The sequence below is a fragment of the Episyrphus balteatus genome, chromosome 2, assembly GCF_945859705.1.
Source record: "Episyrphus balteatus chromosome 2, idEpiBalt1.1, whole genome shotgun sequence".
Classification (NCBI taxonomy): domain Eukaryota; kingdom Metazoa; phylum Arthropoda; class Insecta; order Diptera; family Syrphidae; genus Episyrphus; species Episyrphus balteatus.
In genome coordinates, this window is record NC_079135.1 from 57,267,308 (window position 1) to 57,287,830 (window position 20,523).

General features: G+C 31.8%; 1 protein-coding gene across 4 annotated transcripts in view; it reads left to right on the plus strand.

Annotated features, from left to right (window-relative positions):
- The window catches only part of LOC129908812 (motor neuron and pancreas homeobox 1), a 272,840-nt gene that overhangs the window by 68,809 nt on the left and 183,508 nt on the right, over window positions 1–20,523 (plus strand). For all 4 annotated transcript variants that reach the window (XM_055985602.1, XM_055985599.1, XM_055985601.1 and 1 more), the window contains exon 2: window positions 15,822–15,872. In XM_055985602.1, the coding sequence (XP_055841577.1) occupies window positions 15,822–15,872 (51 nt within the window). The remainder of the gene's footprint in view (window positions 1–15,821; window positions 15,873–20,523) is intronic.

The following is a 20,523-nucleotide window of genomic DNA, read 5'->3' on the forward strand; positions in this document are numbered from 1 at the left end:
GAAAAATATTAGAATTTGAATTCAACAAAACACGGTTTTTCAGAGTAAATAAACAAACAAAAATTGAGGCTTTCCTTCAAAGCGAAATAAACAAACAACAGTTCAAGAAAATGTGTTTATTTTTGTTTTTATTTTGATCTAAAAAACCCTATTTTGCTGAATTCAAATTGTAATATTTTTTGAGCTAACTTCAATTTTGGAAACTTTTATACCTTTGTGAAAAATGCATTATTGGGACAAGTTTTTAAAATAATAAACTAGTGTCACACCATAAAAGTTTTTTTCGGTGTTTTGCTCTGAAATAAAAGTAAGAAATTGAGTTTTTAAAAAATTTGGAACTGTTAATTAATTTGCAGCAAAATGGCGTATGGAATCAAAAATATTTTGATCAATTAATTGTTTCTTATTATTGGGCAATATTTCAGTGAAAGAATTATAAAAAACAAAAATCAAGTAGGGGCGGAGGATGCAAATAGTGTTGCAAAGTAGCGATTTTTCGAAATTTCACACAGTTCAATTTTTTGGTTTTGTAGGTAATCTGGGTTTTAAAAAAATTGTATTTTTTCCATACAAGCGTGGACCACCTTAGAACCTACCGTAAAACGGGGTTAGGTACCTACTTTGATCTTTTTTTGTTTGAGTTTTTTTAAACAAATACCTACTTTCAAAACTGTTCTCTATTTAAAATTTTTTCTTGGAAAAACAAAGAAATTAAACTTTGTTTTTCAAAAAGTTAAAAAAAAATATTTTTTTTTAACATTTGTGTGTTTAAGAACTAAAAACGTAATATTTTTTGTGTAGAAAAAGTATGTAAATATTTGAGTTTAGCTACTTATTTCTTTTTAGTTTGATGAATTTATACTAATAATTGTAGAAAGTAGAAGTTCCACCTGTTCAAACATTGTAAGATAAAGAAATAAGTTTCAATAAATTTTTCCAATATAAAAACAATTCTTTAGTCTTCAAAATAGCTTTAAAAAAACTGCAAAATGGGGAAGTGAGGATACCTCTGTTTGCAATACCCTTTGGAAGAAAGAGGATAAAGAAAATAACCTTTTAGGACAAAATTTCTAGAAACTTCTTGCAGTTACAATAAGTGACCCTTAAGCTTGTTTCAGGAATTTTACCTCCTATAGATTGGTATTACAACCAGCGTTGCCAACCCATTCAACCAAAATTATGCCTCACTTGAAAAAAAGTTATGCCTTTTTCAATTTAGATTTCTGAGTTTTGTACTTTTTTAACTTTGTGTTTCTATGAAGTTCCAGCTTAAGACATTCCTTTATAATAATTGGACCAATATTTTTTCAAATTTTTCAATAGGTAAGAAATATTTTTCCTAATTGAAGTTAAAATTTGAGGCAAAAAAGTTAAATAGTTAATCCCTGTTAATCTTAAATTTTTGATACTATTGATGTGAATAAAAAAATTTCCAGCTGTCAAAAATTTAACAGGGCTTAACTATTTAACCCAATTTACACACGGCTTCGCTGATTACAACTGAGAAAGCAGAAAGGTCAATTTAACTTCCCCATATGAAGTCTACTGTTCAAACGTAGTGTGAACTGTACTATGGTAAATGAAAATGTTTCCTATTATTTTGATGGTTCTTGGGTTTTGTTTGTTGTTTTTGTTCTATTGTGGCTTGGGGGAGGGTAAACGTTAATAAAAATACGTATAATTAATATTAGGTGCGGTTTCGGTCGGTCGGAATAATAATTTGTAACGCTTCGTTACAACTTCATAGTGATGTCGTCTAAGTTTGAGTTTAAAAATATGGTATTCCAATTTATACTAAAGTAAGTTAAAAAGTTGATTGAAATTACATTCTTTGAAGTTAAATTCTAATTTATCATTGCAATTACTAGGAAGATTATAAACATTCAAGCTCAGAGATATATATAATGCGGGGTGGTGTCGGTTATCCTCAATAAGTTTTGAGTCGTCACAAAGTTCAACATAGCTGTCCGATGTTAAACGCTTAGTAAAGTAAACAAGATCCAGAATTTTATTAAAATGATTTCTGACTACTTAAACTAAGTAGCTGAAATTTTATGAGGAGTTTGTTTTTGACTAGTTCAACAAATGGAGCGAATTTGAAATTTCTGGCATATTTGGTAGAAAAGTCGTATAAAAAGGGATCGAAAATGGACTGAGTTGTTTCCTGTAATTAAGGGGGTAGTACCTACCAAAGTTGCTAGAGAACTTGGCTGGGCCGTACCGTGCCCATTGCTGTTTGGACACTGTAAATCTTTAATAATATAAATTAAATTAAAAGTCTCAGAACTTAATTTGTCTTCGTCGCGATTTTTAAGATCACACGACTCATTAAAAATCATGAAATCATTTATGTACCAAAAATATGTATTTTCTTTTCATACATACTTAAGACTTGTATTAGTTTTCTTGAAATAAAATAGGATAGTTACATAAAACGCTATACTCAACTCCCAAAAATTTCGTTTTCCTGATTTCTCTGATTTATGCTACCTACTAAAAATTTCAAAAGGCTACCAGATTCCAGATACTTTTATGCGGGATAGTTTGGTTTTAATTGTATATCCTAATATACAAAGAAAAAATGTTCTCTTTAATGCATTGACTGTACATAGTACAAACAACATACCAAGTCATACCCTCTGCAATGCAGAATATTGACACCGACCATATAGATACATCCATCATGATTTGAACTTAAAAAAATTTAAAAATTCCATTGACTTCTGCAGCACCTACATTGATTTCTTCAGCGGGTACGAAATCACTTGTCACTGCCACTAAAGTGTACAATACAGTTTTACTACCAAAACCTTTGAGAGTAAAGCTTGCGGAAGTAGAATAGCAAACACTTTCCTGTCAAGGATTTGTTATTGCTCCTTTTTTTGGCATTTAACTACCGAAGAGAGAAATCGTCAACATTTCCTTTAGCTGCCAAGGAGCTGGAAATCGAAAAATGGTTGTTACGATAGCGATTCTTTTGTTGTGCCTTTAGCTTAGCCCGTACCTGAGGCATATACCAGCACGATATTTATTGCCTGTGAAGTGTGTTTATGGATTTCGGTTTTTATGACTTTCGACTAAAAACATTTTTTGCCGAATACATGTTCCGAACTATCAAAGTGTTACGTTTACCTGGCTTTTTTATTTCATGTGTCGAACCTTTTCTATTTTGTGCATTGTAATGGTTGAACAAGGATTTTTACATAAATGTCCGTGATAAAACGTGTTGGCATTAAAAATTGGATTTTTGTCTTGTTTGAGAGCAATACATTTGAGAAGCTTTCGTTAAATACAGGAATTGTAAATTGCACGCTAAATAATTTTATATATATACCTATTGTTAGCTGAACTGCTTAAGGACGTACGCAGGGAAGCAGGGAGGGCAGTTGCCCCCCTAGAAAATTTGTATCAATTGAAAAAAAAAAAGAATCAGCTGTGTGATCAATCATTAAAGCTTAACTTCAACATATTCACTGGATGCAAAATAAATAGAGAATATGCATTTATGAAAATAGTATGGAAAATTGACGAACTTGGAAATTTAAAAAAGCTTTTCTGGAGAATTAAGATTTTCTGAGGAATGCCAGTTTTCTATTTCCAGCAGATCTAGACCAACTTGATTTATGCTATATCGTACAAGAAGCAGACGACTTTTTTCCGACAACGAAACTTACTCTCCATATTGCGCTCTCCTTTCCGTGCGCCAAAAGCTCGGTTATAAGAACTTTTATCATGTTGAGGAGATTCAACCATTCGTTTGAATGGTAAAGTTGATAGTTTTAGATTTTAAACTATTATATTCGCGATTATACATATTTATTTTAATTTACTTAACGGGCTTACGGCGATTTTTTGTTCAAATTGATCGAATATTGATGACCGAAACGAGGTGGTCACGGGTAAACATCCATATTCAATTAATTTGAACAAAAAATCGGGATAAGTCCGTTAAGTAAATTAAAATAAATAGTTTATAATAATCTCATACTCATTCAGCCCTATCGGCAATCTCTTGCGAGAAACTTCCCTGGGAATAGATTTTCTCTCCTTATCGGGAATCTTCATCGGAATTTCGTTTTCGGGAAAGGAGTACAACCAACTTAACAAAACAAAAAAAAAAACCTTCGAACGTAATCTTCGAAAATTTTGACAACTCCAATATTTATTGTTTTTGGTGCACAAAGTAAAAAAAAAAATATTAAATTGTGCAATATTTGCATTAGCTGATGTGGAAGAGCGTGCCGAAAGTCTAAATAATTTATTAAGGACTTTGCGAAAGCTTTTTAAAAGCAGATGCAACGTAAGTTGTGAGTTTTTTTTAACGTTTAAGTTTTTAAAAAATATTATCGTGTAAATAAATCAATGTCTTTTTTTTTGTTGATATTCCTCCTTGCTTTTCTGGCAATATCCAGTGGCAATATCCGGATTTTTCTATAAAATTACCATTTTGTCACCCTAGGATTGGTTTACCTTTTAAATATATTATTATTAAGGCGTGCAAAGGAATATAGTAGAGCAAGATCCCAGGGCCGCCAGACATTACTTATTTTCTCAAGAAAAAAATGTATGGAATTACGTAGTGCTAGGACATACTATTAGTGTATGGATACTGGCTATCTTGTGCCGACGGCCATTTTACCACTAACAGGTGCTAAAGGTACGAAAAATACGTAGTTACTTTTCTTATTTTCTCAAGGCTGATTTTTATATATGATACTCAGGGAACTAATACATTAATTTTTGTAAGCTGCCAGACCCGTCAGATGGGCCTAACACCTTGCCAGACACGCATTTTAGTATACGGGAAAGTTAGATTTTGTTATATGGAGGTCTGGGAAAAAATTTATAACACATTTTGACTTCAGGACTCGAAAGAGTATCAAGACACGAGTCGAAAACCACATTTTGAACAATCGCATCTAGAGTCATTTGGCCGCCATTTTGTTTTTTTAATAAAAATTTCAATTTTTCACATAACTCATGTATTTTTGAATCTACAGAAAAAAAATGTATTGCAAACTTGAAGATAATTTAATTTACTACAATATATGAAAAAAATAGTTTAACTTTACTTATTTTCTCAAGCTTCATTTTTATATATGATACTCAGGGAACTAATTCAATAAATGTTTGTAAGCTGCCAGACCCGTCGGATGGGCCTGACACCTTGCCAGACACGCACAAATGCTAGCTATGTGTATCAGCGCCAGCGCAGCGTGAGCATGTTTGTAAAGGAGTTTTATAACAAAGCGTGTCTGGCAAGGTGTCAGGCCCATCCGACGGGTCTGGCAGCTTACAAACATTTATTGAATTAGTTCCCTGAGTATCATATATAAAAATGAAGCTTGAGAAAATAAGTAAAGTTAAACTATTTTTTTCAAAGCTTTAAGGTGTCTGGCAAAAAAAATGGCTGTCGGAATGGGTCTGGCAGTGTTAGTTATACGATTTTGTTCTTGTCTGAGTGCAACCTATACACGCCTAGGTTGTTGTTACATCTAATGCAAATTACCCTGTACTAGAATATTTTTCCCATATTAAAAAATTGCAACCTTTTTGAAGTTTTTTTACTACAGATCAAAAACGGACTGTCAAATCGAAAAACCGTTAATGTAAAAATTGAAGGTAATAAAAAGATCTACAGCTTTTACTTCAAGTTAATTTTCAAAAAAGCTCAAATAAAAGAGATATGACGAAAATATGGTTTCAAAAAAAAACCACCCTAACTCTTAAACCGAAGGTATAATCGAAAAAAGTAATTTAACATATATTGTAGTAAATTAAATTATCTTCAAGTTTGCAATACATTTTTTTCTGTAGATTCAAAAATACACGAGTTATGGGAAAAATTGAAATTTTTATTAAAAAAACAAAATGGCGGCCAAATGACTCTAGATGCGATTGTTCAAAATGTGGTTTTCGACTCGTGTCTTGATACTCTTTCGAGTCCTGAAGTCAAAATGTGTTATAAATTTTTTCCCAGACCTCCATATAACAAAATCTAACTTTCCCGTATACTAAAATGCGTGTCTGGCAAGGTGTTAGGCCCATCCGACGGGTCTGGCAGCACACAAAAATTAATGTATTAGTTCCCTGAGTATCATATATAAAAATCAGCCTTGAGAAAGTAAGAAAAGTAACTACGTATTTTTCGTACCTTTAGCACCTGTTAGTGGTAAAATGGCCGTCGGCACAAGATAGCCAGTATCCATACACTAATAGTATGTCCTAGCACTACGTAATTCCATACATTTTTTTCTTGAGAAAATAAGTAATGTCTGGCGGCCCTGGGATCTTGGACTATAGGGTTTGTTTTTTGTTGATTGCCCTCAGGAAATAAATAATTTAATATGTTTTACAGAATATTTTGAAACTTGCATTTTTCCTTCAAAAGATCTATTCCCTATAAAAACAAAGACAGAAATGCTTCGGGGGAATAACTTCATTGCCGATAGGTATTTTTTTAGCGGAATTTTTTCCTAGGAAGTTTTTCTATTAAAAAATTATTGCCGATACCGATTTTTCGAACAGAGAAATTTTTCCATGGAAACTTTATTACCGATAGGGCTGATTGTTTGTAGATACATATCTGCTTGAATGTTTTAATTTACAGGATGTTATTTTTTTGGGTTGGTGATGAATGACCAAAACCCATAATCCCAAAGAGAAAATCCCCAAAGCCAAAATCCCCAAGACAAACCTGGGTATAGACAAAATCTCCAGGAAAAAATCTCAGAAAAAAAATCTACGAGCGAAAATTCCAAAATTTCAGATGCGCAAGTTGTGTATCAAGCAATCAAATCGCGCGCGCGATTTTGGAAAGACCTATTTTTACTCATATTTAATTGTATGCTGTGATAACTTGCCTCAAAAGATTATGCTTAGTTCAACTCGCTGTATCCTTCCAGTATATTAGAATCATTGTTAAGGCACACGAATGGTAGGTCAAACAAGGAAGGTTCAAGTCACGGTTGTTTACACAATTTATTTTTTCTATTCCGTTTTAAAAGAAGAACCTTTATGATTTTAAAATTGTCGTGTTTAGTTCTGATTTTACTTTGACTTACAGTGTTTTTTTATCATTCTATTACGTTTTTGTTTTTGCTAATTGGAGATTTTTGGGGATTTGCAGAAAATGGGAGAAAAAATTATTTATTGGAGATTTTGTCCATTGGATGCCTTTCTCCATGGAGATTTTGTCCATGGGGTCAAAAATTTTCTGGAGATTTTATCCGATTGAGATTTTATTTTTTGGAGATAGTGTAGGTTTCCATATTTTTTTTTTTTCATGAAAAACAAAATTATAAATTTATAACATATCGTGGCTTGAATTCGGGTGAATAAGGAAGCGAATGTTCTGACTTAACCCAACCAACCTTTTTTTTATTTTTATCTATAAATTCCCACTTTATTAAGGGCCCAACCCATAGAATCCGTTGCGTCCGTTCCGTCGAAGTTTTCAACTGACAGCTCGATAAAATACACACGTTCTTATGGGAAGCGACCCATAAGCGACGGATCGGACGGAGACGGACGGATTCGACGGAAGAAGTTGCCCAACTTTCTACTTTTTCATCCGTCGTATGCTTTGACATTGGTTGTCAACAATAGATCTGTTCAATTTTCTGTTTTAGAGTGCACACCGGGGAATTTCAGAACTAAGAACTGTGTTCTTTTTTTCTCCGATTTTATGAATTGTCAACTTTAATTGTTTATTTGTGAGGAAAATGTAATAAAAGTAACATTTAATGATATATCCAATAAATTATATCAATTAAATACTAAAATTCTGTTGTAGAGTTCAATTTTACTATGCCAAAGTCATATCTACAAATGATAATCTGTTATTAAAAATTGTTTTTAACTGAAGAGCAAGTACCTACATGAAACCTAGTCACGCATTTTATTTCATTAAAAAAAAGAACAACAATAATAGTTAAAAATTTCTTGCATCAGAAGTCAGAACTTCCTTAGTGCACATTCAGCGATAAAATATCGAACACACCTCGGAATTTGAAGTGAACTGTCAAAAAGCAATCCGTCGTACGACGTATTCTATGGGTCACCCCTTTCTGTCCCAAACTTCAACTTCAACGGATGGATTGATGGAACGGACGCAACGGATTCTATGGGTTGGGGCCTTTACGATTAAAAAGAACTTTTTAATTCAGTCTTCGAACTCTAATTCATAGTTCACCAGCTGCCAACAAAACAAAAATATAAAAAATAAAAAAGAAACAAATATTTTCAATTTTTCAAGATGAATACAAATTTGAGGAAGTACTTTGTATTAATACTTTTACATTTCTTAAAATATCAACGCAGTATGACAAAAATAACACTGTGTAACAAAATAAAAATCATGTTAATTACTTTGGAAGTGACCTGGCAGAGGTTGTAGGTATTACTGAGTACATCATATTTCGGCACTTGAAATTTCAAGTTATCGTGAAAAAACCGTATTTCAATGTTTTCACATTTCAACGATTCTTTACTCTGTAATTTTTCGGTCAATTTCAAATTTTTTACAGTTTTAAACAGAGGAGTACTTATTTTCTTAAATTGAAAATTTTTCTTTCTCGAGTAAAAAAATCATAACTTCCACAATTCCTAATTAATTTTTATGAGTAAAAACTTGTTTGATTCAGCATAAATAGAACAATAAAACTGTTTATAAACAAATTTTCAAAATACAAAATGTAGCTTAAAACGGTCTTCGAATTCTAAAAAACGGGTAAAAAATGTTGTACTTTGAGATTTAGTCCGTAAAATCTACACCCAATTTGGTGCTGGGTCAAAATAAACAAATATTTTATGTGTGATGTATATAATGTTCTCAGTAATACCTCTTATATTTAATTAATTATTTTTTTTAACAAAACCCAGCTGAAAATATATTAAGGTAAATATTCTAGTATGAAAATGTAAGAAATTCTCAATTTCACATATTTTTTTTTATTTTTATCGATAAATTCCTACTTCATTACGATCAATAAGAAATTTTTAATTCAGTCTTCGAATACTAATTCAGAGTTCACCAGCTGCCAACAAAATAGAAATATTAAAAAAAAAAAAACAAACAACCAATTCGTACATTTTCATTTTTTCAAGATGAATAATAACACTGTGCAAGTCGAAATTCTTGACAAGCGCGCGAATAACTGTTTCGCCATATTTCGGACCCGAGAAATCCATTGGCATCATTAGTTTTTCGATTTATCGGTACGACTTCGAACAAAATTTTTTTTGAAAGTTTTTTCAATTATTTTGAGAATTTTCCACTGTTTTTAGTCATTTTTCAATCAAAAACATTGTTTATATTGCTAATAATTCTGCTCAAACGTTATTTGCTACCAGTAGAAAGACATTGTAAACAATTTTGAACAATTTATTTGAAAGTTTAGTGATTTTTTTTTGAAAAAATTTAAAAAAAATCGAAATTTTTTACATTGTTATCGTTTTTTCGCTGTTTTTGTTTTCCATTAAAAATTAATTTAACTGTTAATTTAGTGTTGGTTAAACTTTGACATACTATCGATAGCATTGATAACAAAAAAATATCGAGTATATCGATACTTCAGAAAACTATCGATAGTTTCAATACTTCCAAATTATTATATCACAAGGCTACCGTTATTATCGATAGTTTTTGAAGTTATACTTCTTATGGGAGGGTGAGAATGAAAATTCACTTTTTGACAAGAATGTCAAAGGGATTATGACGCGATCACCCTGGGTAGCAGGGATGTCGTTTCACCTTTAGAGTAGTCAGTACTTTAGTATTTAAAAATGCAGTACGCCGCAGTACGGCAAACATAAAACACACAACACGTTGCAAGTTACATGTGGCAAGTTGCATGTGGCAAGTTGTATGTGGCAAGTTGCATGTGGCAAGTTGTATGTGGCAAGTTGTATGTGGCAAGTTGCATGTGGCAAGTTGTATGTGGCAAGTTGAGTGTGGCAAGTTGCATGTGACAGGCTGCATGTGGCAAAGTTGCGTGTGGTAAGTTGCATGTGGCAAGTTGCGTGTGGCAAGTTGCATGTGGGAAGTTGCATGTGACAAGTTGCATGTGGTAATTTCCATGTGGCAAGTTGCCAGGGTTGCAAAAAGCTCACATTTCAGCTCAGCTCACAGCTCAGCTCAAATTTGAGCTAGCTCACTTTTGCGCTAGGTACCATAGCTCAGCTCATTTGAGCTGAGCTGAAAGTGAGCGCCCCCAACTTCCAACGCCTATATCTCGGAATTTTGAAGAAAATGAAAAAAAAAATTTTTGATGCCAAAAGGTAGCGGGGACTCAAACCTACATTTGGGTACAACTCTTATCCCTGTAGGTCCACGCGTTCTCAAACCGGGAGAACTTAAAAGTAAAAAAAAAATAGGCACGATTCTGAAAAAATAGGCATGATGTGGCGGTTTAACATGGAAGGCGATTTTTTAAAAATCTGACAATGTGCAAAGCGTAGGCCCATGACACAAGCTATCATTTGGCATCACTCCCAAAAATTGCTCTCAAGCGGTTTAGCTTCTAGGAGCGTTCAAAGATTCGGGGATTTTTCGAAAAAAAATTTTACCACAACTTTCAAAGGCGATTTTCTCGGGTTTTTGAAAAAAATCGAAAAACCGGATTATACCACTATCGGGAAGCTGAGAATATAAGCTTTCATATGGCACCACTCCCCTGTTTCTAGATCAAAGCGTTCGAACGCCTATATCGCGGAGTTTTGAAGAAAATGAAAAAAAATTTTTTGATGCCAAAAGGTAGCGGGGACTCTAACCTACATTTAGGTACAACTCCCATCCCTGTAGGTCCACGCGTTCTCAAACCGGAAGAACTTAAAAGTAAAAAAAATTAGGCACGATTCTGATAAAACAGGCATGATGTGGCGGTTTAACATGGAAGGCGATTTTTTAAAAATCTGATAATGTGCAAAGCGTAGGCCCATGACACAAGCTATCATTTGGCATCATTCCCAAAAATTGCTCTCAAGCGGTTTAGCTTCCAGGAGCGTTCAAAGATTCGGGGATTTTTCGAAAAAAAAAATTTACCCCAAATTTCAAACGCGATTTTCTCGGAATTTTGAAAAAAGTCGAAAAACCGGATTGTACCGGAATTTTTTTTATGATAAAAAAAGAAATATTTTACTAAAAAAATAGAAATATATTTACTATTAAAAAAACCAAGAAAAAAGATCACGAAAAATTATCTGTTTTATTTATAAAAATATCCATGTGTTAAAATAATTCCTTAATAACTAGAACCAAACATCTTAAGCTATGGTGTTTTATAAAAGTTTAAAATATCTTCATATTTCATTATACTCTCCAAATAAAAATCAATGTATCCCCTTACCCATCACAGCTCAGCTCAGCTCACTTTACCTTAGCTCACCCAACAGCTCAGCTCACCGACAGCTCAGCTTACCCAACAGCTCAGCTCAACCATCAGCTCAGCTCACTTTCAGCTCAGCTTAAATGAGCTGAGCTATGGTACATAGCTCAAAAGTGAGCTAGCTCAAAATTTGAGCTGGGCTGTGAGCTGAGCTCAGCTAACTTTTGAGCTTTGTAGCAACCCTGCAAGTTCCATTTTGCTACTACTAGTGCTGAAGCACACACAATTCTCATAAAATTACCATATCGCACATTTTATGCGCAATTCATTTACTTTCGTTAACCATATGCCGTACGTTCTGACTGAACCGCGCAACATGAGTAAATTTCACAGAATAAATTGAAAATTACATGGACTCAAGGAGGATGAAAGAATTAATTTATTGTTCACTTGATAAAAATGTAAAAAAACTAAGTGTGGATTAATTACTTCATAATAGAAATTAAAAATATCAAATGAAATTCATTTACATATACTGAATGAGAAGTATAACTTCAGTCGCGTGTACATGTGTACACACACTCTTTTTTTTTCTTAAAAATATCGATACAATCGACAATGGAAACTATCGATATCTACCAAACACTATGTTAATTCGTTGTTTACATCCAATGTCAAACGAAAACTTAACTTGTAGTTCAAATTGTGTTTAATTAATTTCAAAGCTATCGATAATATCGGTAGCCTTGTGGTAAAATAATTTGGAAGTATTGAAACTATCGATAGTTTTGTGAAGTATCGATATACTCGATATTTTTTTGTTATCGATGCTATCGATAGTATGTCAAAGTTTAACCAACACTAAATTAACAGTTAAATTAATTTTTAATGGAAAACATGCTATGTATTTGTGCAAAAGAGAACAAAAACAGCGAAAAAACGATAACAATGTAAAAAATTTCGATTTTTTTTTAAATTTTTTCAAAAAAAATCACTAAACTTTCAAATAAATTGTTCAAAATTGTTTACAAAGTAGCAAATAACGTTTGAGCAGAATTATTAGCAATATAAACATTGTTTTTGATTGGAAAATGACTAAAAACAGTGGAAAAATCTCAAAATAATTGAAAAAAACTTTCAAAAAAAATTTTGTTCGAAGTTGTACCGATAAATCGAAAAACTAATGATGCCAATGGATTTCTCGGGTCCGAAATAGGGCGAAACAGTTAATCGCGCGCCTGTCTCAAAAATTTTTTTCAAAAAACTTGCACAGTGTAATTTGAGGAAATACTTTGTATTAATACTTTTACACTTCTTAAAATATCAATCAAATCAATCTAGATCTTTCTATCTTGAGAAACGTCAAATTTTAACCACTAGTGTCAAATTTTAGTCTGCTTCGCAGCTGGGTAAATTTGAACCCATTTTATTCACCACGTCAAAATTTAACTAAACGTCAAATTTTAACCAACATTTTAACGCAATTCGCACACGGCCTTAAGTAAAACTTCATCGTGTTGTATCAAAAATCTTAACTTTTAAACTGAATATGAACAAGATTTGCAGAATAAAAATAGAATAAATGCCAAAAGATATGGAAATGGAGGCATGCGATTTCTATATACCTATTGGGAACAAAAGTAAATTCCAAATTTCTGTGAAGTGGATATGACCGAATCTTATACATAAGTATTTTCCAATTAGATTTGGGACAATATAAAATAATTTGCAAATTTCACACAACCTGTCGATGCGAGAAGATAATTTTACTTATTAAGAGGAATAAGTTATTTATTAGATTCAGCCTTACTTACACCTTGGTCTTGTGAAAAAAATGGTAATAGAGGAGAGATTCCAGGTATCAGGAAGAAAACTTTAATGCTACCATTCTCTTATTTTTAGAAATCTATAAGTCTGATCTATAAGTTCAATATAGTTATTCATGTAATAAGAACCAAATGAAACCTAACAATATGTTTGTGATAAAAGCTTGTTGTCCGTGTTTTGCCATGTAGACAATATAATGCATGTATAAGACGTTATTACGTTGAAAAAGCTTGCTTTTGAAGTCAACAATTTTTTTTAATTACAATGCCGTCTTTACCATAAGGGCACACGGGGCCCGTGCCCAGGGCCCCCATTCTCAGGGGGGCCCCGAAGGAACGAAAATTTCCCTCACACATTTATTCTCAAAACATTTTTGTCGGGCAGACCATCTACCAAAAAATTTTAGTTTTTATATGGCAACCAAATAAAGTTTTTTCTACACCTATACGGAAAATACAATATGTTTTCAAAATGAAAACAAATTATGTGGCGTTGTATGCGGACATTAAAATCCAAACGACCAAACCCAAAATTAATTTTCCAAAAAATAAGACAATAATATTTTCAAAAAACAAGAAAAATAACTTTTTTTTCCACTGTACACCGAAAAAAAAAATTGATAATAACAGCTATCAAATTAACATTTTTCAGTGACAAAAGTCGTCCAACAATTAAAATATCAATTTTGATATTTTATCATATCATTTTCACATTTTTTAATTTCAGATGGGATGGTGAAAATTTCACTTTGACAATTAAAATATCATTTTGACATTTTTTTACGTTTAAGTGGACAGTGAAAATTTCACTTTGACAATTAAAATATCAATGTTGACTAGATTTTACGTTTTAGTTTATTATAATGAAACCTATTTCTTTCTTTTTCTTTTTTATTATTTTTATTATTAAAAGAATTTTCTTTCTTTTTTCAAAACATTACTGAAAGGGAATATTCTTTACAAAATAATGATCATATTATTTTTTCTATTATAGGTGATATAATTGTTTTGTTATTTTCTCCCAAACTATGTGAAGTAAAATCTTAGTGCCGATCAAATTTTATCAGTAAATCATACATTTTACTTCGAAAAAACACAACGCGCCTTTAAATTAGTACACATTAAGAATTTTTTATATAATATTTTTCAACAATTTGGAATGAGAAATTGATATGAAAAAATGATAATAAAATATCAAAAAAAAATTCCAAAATGTGACATTTAAATATCATCCTGATAATAAAAATGTTGTTTTAACATTTTAAATATCATTAAACACATTTTATAGAGCATTTTTGGCTGATATTTAAGAAATGTTAATTTGATATTTTAAAAATGTTAAATTGATATTGGTTTTTTTTTTCGGTGTAGGTAAGATTATTTATTATTGATAAAAACATCTTTTTCCTTAAATAATAATTTCGTTGGAAGTTCGCGAAACTGTCAAATTTGTAGTGCTTGTTAAAATCAGTGTAAAAATATGTGTAGATTCGTATTAAAAGACGAAAAAAGAATCAATTCGTTGGCAAAAAAACATCAATACTTTTTCCGTTAGAAAACGTTTAAGAAAAACTGTTGCCGGCTCATCGACGGTACATCAATGTTTTGATAATTTTTTTTTTAAGTTTTCTTAATTTTAATATTTGTATAAACCTTTTTATGTCAAAATATTCATTAAAATCGGTTGTGTCGTTTACATAAAGAAATCGGTTCTATGGCAAGTAGGCATCGTTAATAACGGTTCAAAAAAATATTTTTCTTATTTCAAAAGTGCGTCCTTATTTGCAGCATTACATGTTTTTTTTTTTTCAAAGCAAAATCCTTATCCGTTTTTGAGAAAATTGCAATATCTCGAAAACTTTATATTGGAGATATCCGTTAAAAAGGAGACATTAAAATAAAATAAAATAAAATAAAATAAAATAAAACAAAACAAAATAAAATAAAATAAAATAAAATAAAATAAAATAAAATAAAATAAAATAAAATAAAATAAAATAACGGCTCTTGGAAATCACGTACAAATCGTCTGTATCGAGTTTTTAGCGAATCTATCAATCCGTTTGAGCTCTTTTTTCCAATTCTTCAAACAGAAACTTATAACCGGTACAGGGAAATTATTGGCAGTATAAAATGTACAATTATTGGCAGTGGCAACGTTTGATGTCTCAATGCGCGTATTATTGGCACCCCCTACCAATAATAAAGACACTAGGTACTTTATATGGAACGATATATTGGCAGCCCTTTTTAACCAACCATTGCTTTTTAGCCAACCATTGTACTTATTTTACTTTCCAAAAGGGCCCCAAATTCTTGTGTGCCCAAGGGCCCCAAGATAGTTAAAGACGGCCCTGTTTAATTACCTATCCACTTTAATTCTACAGAAATATTGTTGTAAAGCATTAGGAACGGTTGCTATCAAGAACTCTGTTTTTTCATATTTTGTTTGCGAAAATATAACTTGCCAACTTCAAAGGAGTTAATATTCCTTGCATAACCTTTTATTTTGTTTCTAACTGTAACTCCCTTAGGCGGACAAAAGTGTTACGACCCTCGCTGTCCGCCTAAGGGAACTAAATTACTTTCTTTTGTTTGATTGAATCGATAAATTCATAAATCCCAAAAAGGTTCTTATTTGTGATTATAAATATCGCCTCCTTTCCAGGTTTCTCACAATTAAAATCAACATTTGGATCACCAGGATCATGCTTAACGGGTAAGTCAAATTCTTATATCAAAACTAAATTACAACGCACAAATCCATGCCCTTTTTATTTGCATATACATATCTTTTATATAAATAGGTGCTATGGAGCAAGTTTAGGATTATTGAAAAAAATCGATCTCTAAATAACAATCAAACATAATGTAATGTTTTATTCCGGGTTCAAAATAAAACTTATTTTTGTTTATTGAATTTCCACTTATCTTTCCGTTCAAATAAGAACACACTTTATTTCAACTCAATTAACTTTTATTATTCGCTCAAAGAAACACACTTTTAAATCACTTTATTTACTACTAACAATTTCCAACACTTTATTTCACTTTGTACTGCACTCTTTCACTTTATAAATCAAACTGTATCCGGTCGGTGTCTACGCTGCCCTTTTATACCGGAATCTCGAGACTCGAGAACGTACTCGAAGGCTCTCGTCCCTGCCTCTCGAAACTTCCTTTCCAGGAAGGGCACTTCATACTTCCAGTCTAGTGGGATATTTTTAGATGTGTTCAGTGGGATATTTTGAGATGTGTTCAGTGGGATATTTTCTTAATTACTAAAGGTCCGTTCACATTTCTACCTTTGCAGTAGTAGGTAGTGTGTTCAGACTTTTATCTTAAAAGTAGTTCAGTAATTCATCCTTACAATAACATTGCGATGATAGAGAATGCTTAAAAAGTTGGTCTCGCATTCCTGTCTTTCTCTATCTCGAGCAATACCCCTAAGCTCTAACAACTGAAGCTATGTATATCTTTCAAACTTGGTGTTTAAGACCCTAGAAGAAAAATTGAATTTTGTTCTTAGGCCCTAGACAAGAGTTTAGTAGGTATATGTATATTTCTCTTGTCCGTTGCTCTTCATTGACGGTATTTATGTACCATATGACCAAAATAAAAAGGTTGTTTTTTTCTAAAAAAAACGGCTCTAACGATTTCCCTTTAATACAATTTCAATAGGTATCTTATTCAAGAATTAATCCCAGTTGAAAACTAACTAGTCCAATGTACCTATGTTTTTTTTTTAATTAGAATTACCTACCCAATTGTTTTTTTTTTCTTATTGGATTATCAATCCCGTTAAAAGATAATCCTTTCCTTCTCTTTTGCAATGCTTAGGAAAATCGGTTCGAATGAGACAGCCACTACTTTTTTCAAAAGTCAGTGTTCTTATTAATCATCCATTTTTTTCCATTTAACTTTGAAATCTTGTTAGCATGTCAAACCTAATTGTGGGTAAATGAAATGAATTTTAAGAGAACTTTTTGCGCGTGAAAGCTGAAATTCATGCGCTGGCATGGATTACTCTTAAAATAGTTGAAGGGTCCAGGGGAAAAACTGCATATGTCAACTTTTTGTCCTAACTTTTATAAAACAAATTTAAGCCTTATTGAAAAAATAAATAAATTGTGAGCTTTTAGTACTAAGGGCCAATTTATTGAGCCTCCATTAATTTTTGAAATTTGTCGTTTTAGTTAAAAGCTTTGTTAATCTATTGACGTCTTTAAGTTTCCATCATTTAAAAATAGTTTAATTCACTCTGCTTTAGTTAAAGTCTTTATTTTTAATGGAAACTTTAAATTTAAAATTCCATTAAAAATATCCCAGGAATTTTTTATTTTTTGAAAAATTGAACGGCCAAAAGCTACGATTTTGTCAAATAAAATATATTTAAATTTGAAGATTTGAATAAGGATAAACAAAATAAAAACACAAAAATGATGACCCGTAAGTATTTTGCAGCTAAAACGCCAGGCAAAAACCCACAGACGGTGTTACGATATACCAGTGGAAACCAAGGGCCTGAAAATATTGCAATTTTTGAGATGTTTAGGATTACGCAGCATCTCAACCCTGATTAGTTTCACCAGTCGTGTAGATATACTCTATGCTCTTCTGCGCTCTGCGAAGTGGATAAGAAATGCATTAATTTCTTGGAATTTTCTGTCTATTAAAAATCTTAAATAAAGTGTTGTCCATTTCACCCTCATACCCATAGATACCTATAAAAATATTCTTGTCTGGCGAGAGAGATTTACCAGTAGTGATAAAAACCTAAAGCAATTCATCGCTTTAAAGTAAATGTCGTTTGAACTAAAACAACACAAAAACGACTTTTTCTGTAAGCCAAAATTACCTATTACCAAACGTTGGTATTTTGAAATTGATTGAACACATTTTCACCACCCCATTTTCCCATATTCATGCATGTTTTATTCATTTTTAATTGTTAACTGACACTGAAACTTTGTTTAATAAAATAATAAATGAAATGACATTTGACACTAACGGAGAGTGAATAAATAGAAATTCTGTTTAAAACCTCCATTTGCTCTAAAAATCCCTCTTAAAAGGTCGAATTTGGTGTTTTAACTAAAACAACTTTTAAATTTAATGCTTGATTAGTTAATGACAACAAACTTCAAAAAAATCCTCAGAAGAGACTGAATTAAACGAATTTGGTTTTTAATTTTAAAATTCCCTTTTTTAATAGGGATTTAAGTTTAATGGAGAGTCAATGGGCACGTTCAGGAAATATTAGGAACTAGATACTTAGGCCACGTCATTTTCTGAACGGAAATTTGAGTAAATTGACTAAATTAGTTTGGGTAAGACACCAAATTTCACTTAACTGTAATGAATAAATAAAATTATAACCGATAATGCACTTTTTAGTTGTTTTTCACACAAATAAATTTAATTTTGCTTAATTTATTCTTTAATTAAAAACAATCTGCTGTCATGTTGACAAAAAAAACTTTCCTAAATTTTTAGGGAAAATTTTCTTGCCTAACTTTTCAGTCAGCTTTCCAATAAAATTACCTAAATTGGAAGGATTTTTTCAACAGCTGACCAATCCGAGACCGAGAAATTATACCTAAATATTTATGTCGTTTTCGATTGGTTTCACTCAAGAATCCACTCATTGTAAAATCGAATGATAGTACAGGAAAGATAGACTTTTTCGTGGAACGAAATATAGGACGGCTGAATTTTTCAAATCTGAAAGAGGGGTATTAGAAAAGCTTAAGTCCTGGTTTTCGGGACGCCACCCCCCTGGCGAAATCCGCCATTTTGGAAAACGCGAATCGCTCTATATCTTCAAAACTATTTGTCCTAGAGAAATGGTTATTAGACCAAAGTTCTTGGAAATTTAATTATCTTTTTCTTTGTAATACATTATTATTCTGAGCGGGCAATAGTTTTGAGGTTATGTTGTTTTAATTTATTTTTTTTCGGTTTTTTTAAGATTTAAACCTTCCCGGTATTAGTTACATAATTTTTTAAACAGTTAAAGTTATAGACCATGCCTGTTTTTTTACTAACTTTCCTGTACTTAGACTATAGTTTTATGATCAATAACTTTCGACTCATACATCGCATGACTTTCAAAAATATACCAAATTATTGGAAATTTGATGGTCTATAACTTTAACTGTTTAAAAAATTATGTTACTATTACCGGGAATGTTTAAATCTTAAAAAAACCGAAAAAAATAAATTAAAACAACATAACCTCAAAAATATTGCCCGCTCAGAATAATAATGTATTACAAAGAGAAAGATAATTAAATTTCCAAGAACTTTTTTCTGATAACCATTTCTCTAGGACAAATAGTTTTGAAGATATAGAGCGATTCGTGTTTTCCAAAATGGCGGATTTCGCCAGGGGGGTGGCGTCCCGAAAACCAGGACTTAAGCTTTTCTAATACCCCTCTTTCAGATTTGAAAAATTCAGCCGTCCTATATTTCGTTCCACAATATGCCTGTTTTTTTACTAACTTTCCTGTACTATGAAACAGGTCAAGTCGCTTCCACACTATTTTTTTTTGTGTTTGTGAAATTTTTCAAATGTCAAATATTGATTTTAGTTTTTTTCTTCCAAACAAAAAAATTATAAAAATTATAAATCTGAAGACCGCGATGAAGAAGAAAATGGTAAACAAATCATTCCATTGCATTAAGGTACCAATTTTAATTATCTAATTAATTTTAATATCAAAAACAAAAAATTTTTGAATGACAACAAAAAAAGAATGATTGAGTATTTTTTTGTTGACATTTAAGTGTTTATGTATTAGTGCTTCTGAATTTAAATCAGGAAGAGAATTTCTCTTCTGAGAAGCGTTCTGTCTGTCAGTTTTGTGTGAATAAAAACGCTTTCAGAAGGCTTCTGAATGATTCCGGACACTTCCGGACTGCCAATCGAAAACGATATTAGTCCCTAACGTTTCTGAACCTGCCCTGGGCCTAAGTTGTATGGAGAACAAAATTTTAAAATGCGTTTTTCTCGAAATGAGTTGGAAAGGACATGTGCTGTTTTTCCCCTGGGCCCTTCAGTTTATTCAAACAAGCATAATCTTATTTGAAAAATTGCAAAGGTTGTCCTAAAAGATACGTATTATCCCTTTGTAGGCACACCTTTTTTTGGTGACGTCATGTCATAGGCAGACGGTTGCGATTTTGGCTACTACTTTTTCATGTCGCTAGAACATGAAAAAGTAGAGAGAATACGTATATGAGATTTATGTAGAATTTTCCGAGGAATTGGAATACTGTATTCACAATTCCAAAAAAATATATTGTCACCATTAGGCTAGTCGCGCATATTCAACTCGATCAAAACCAAATAGTTTAATCACCAGTTG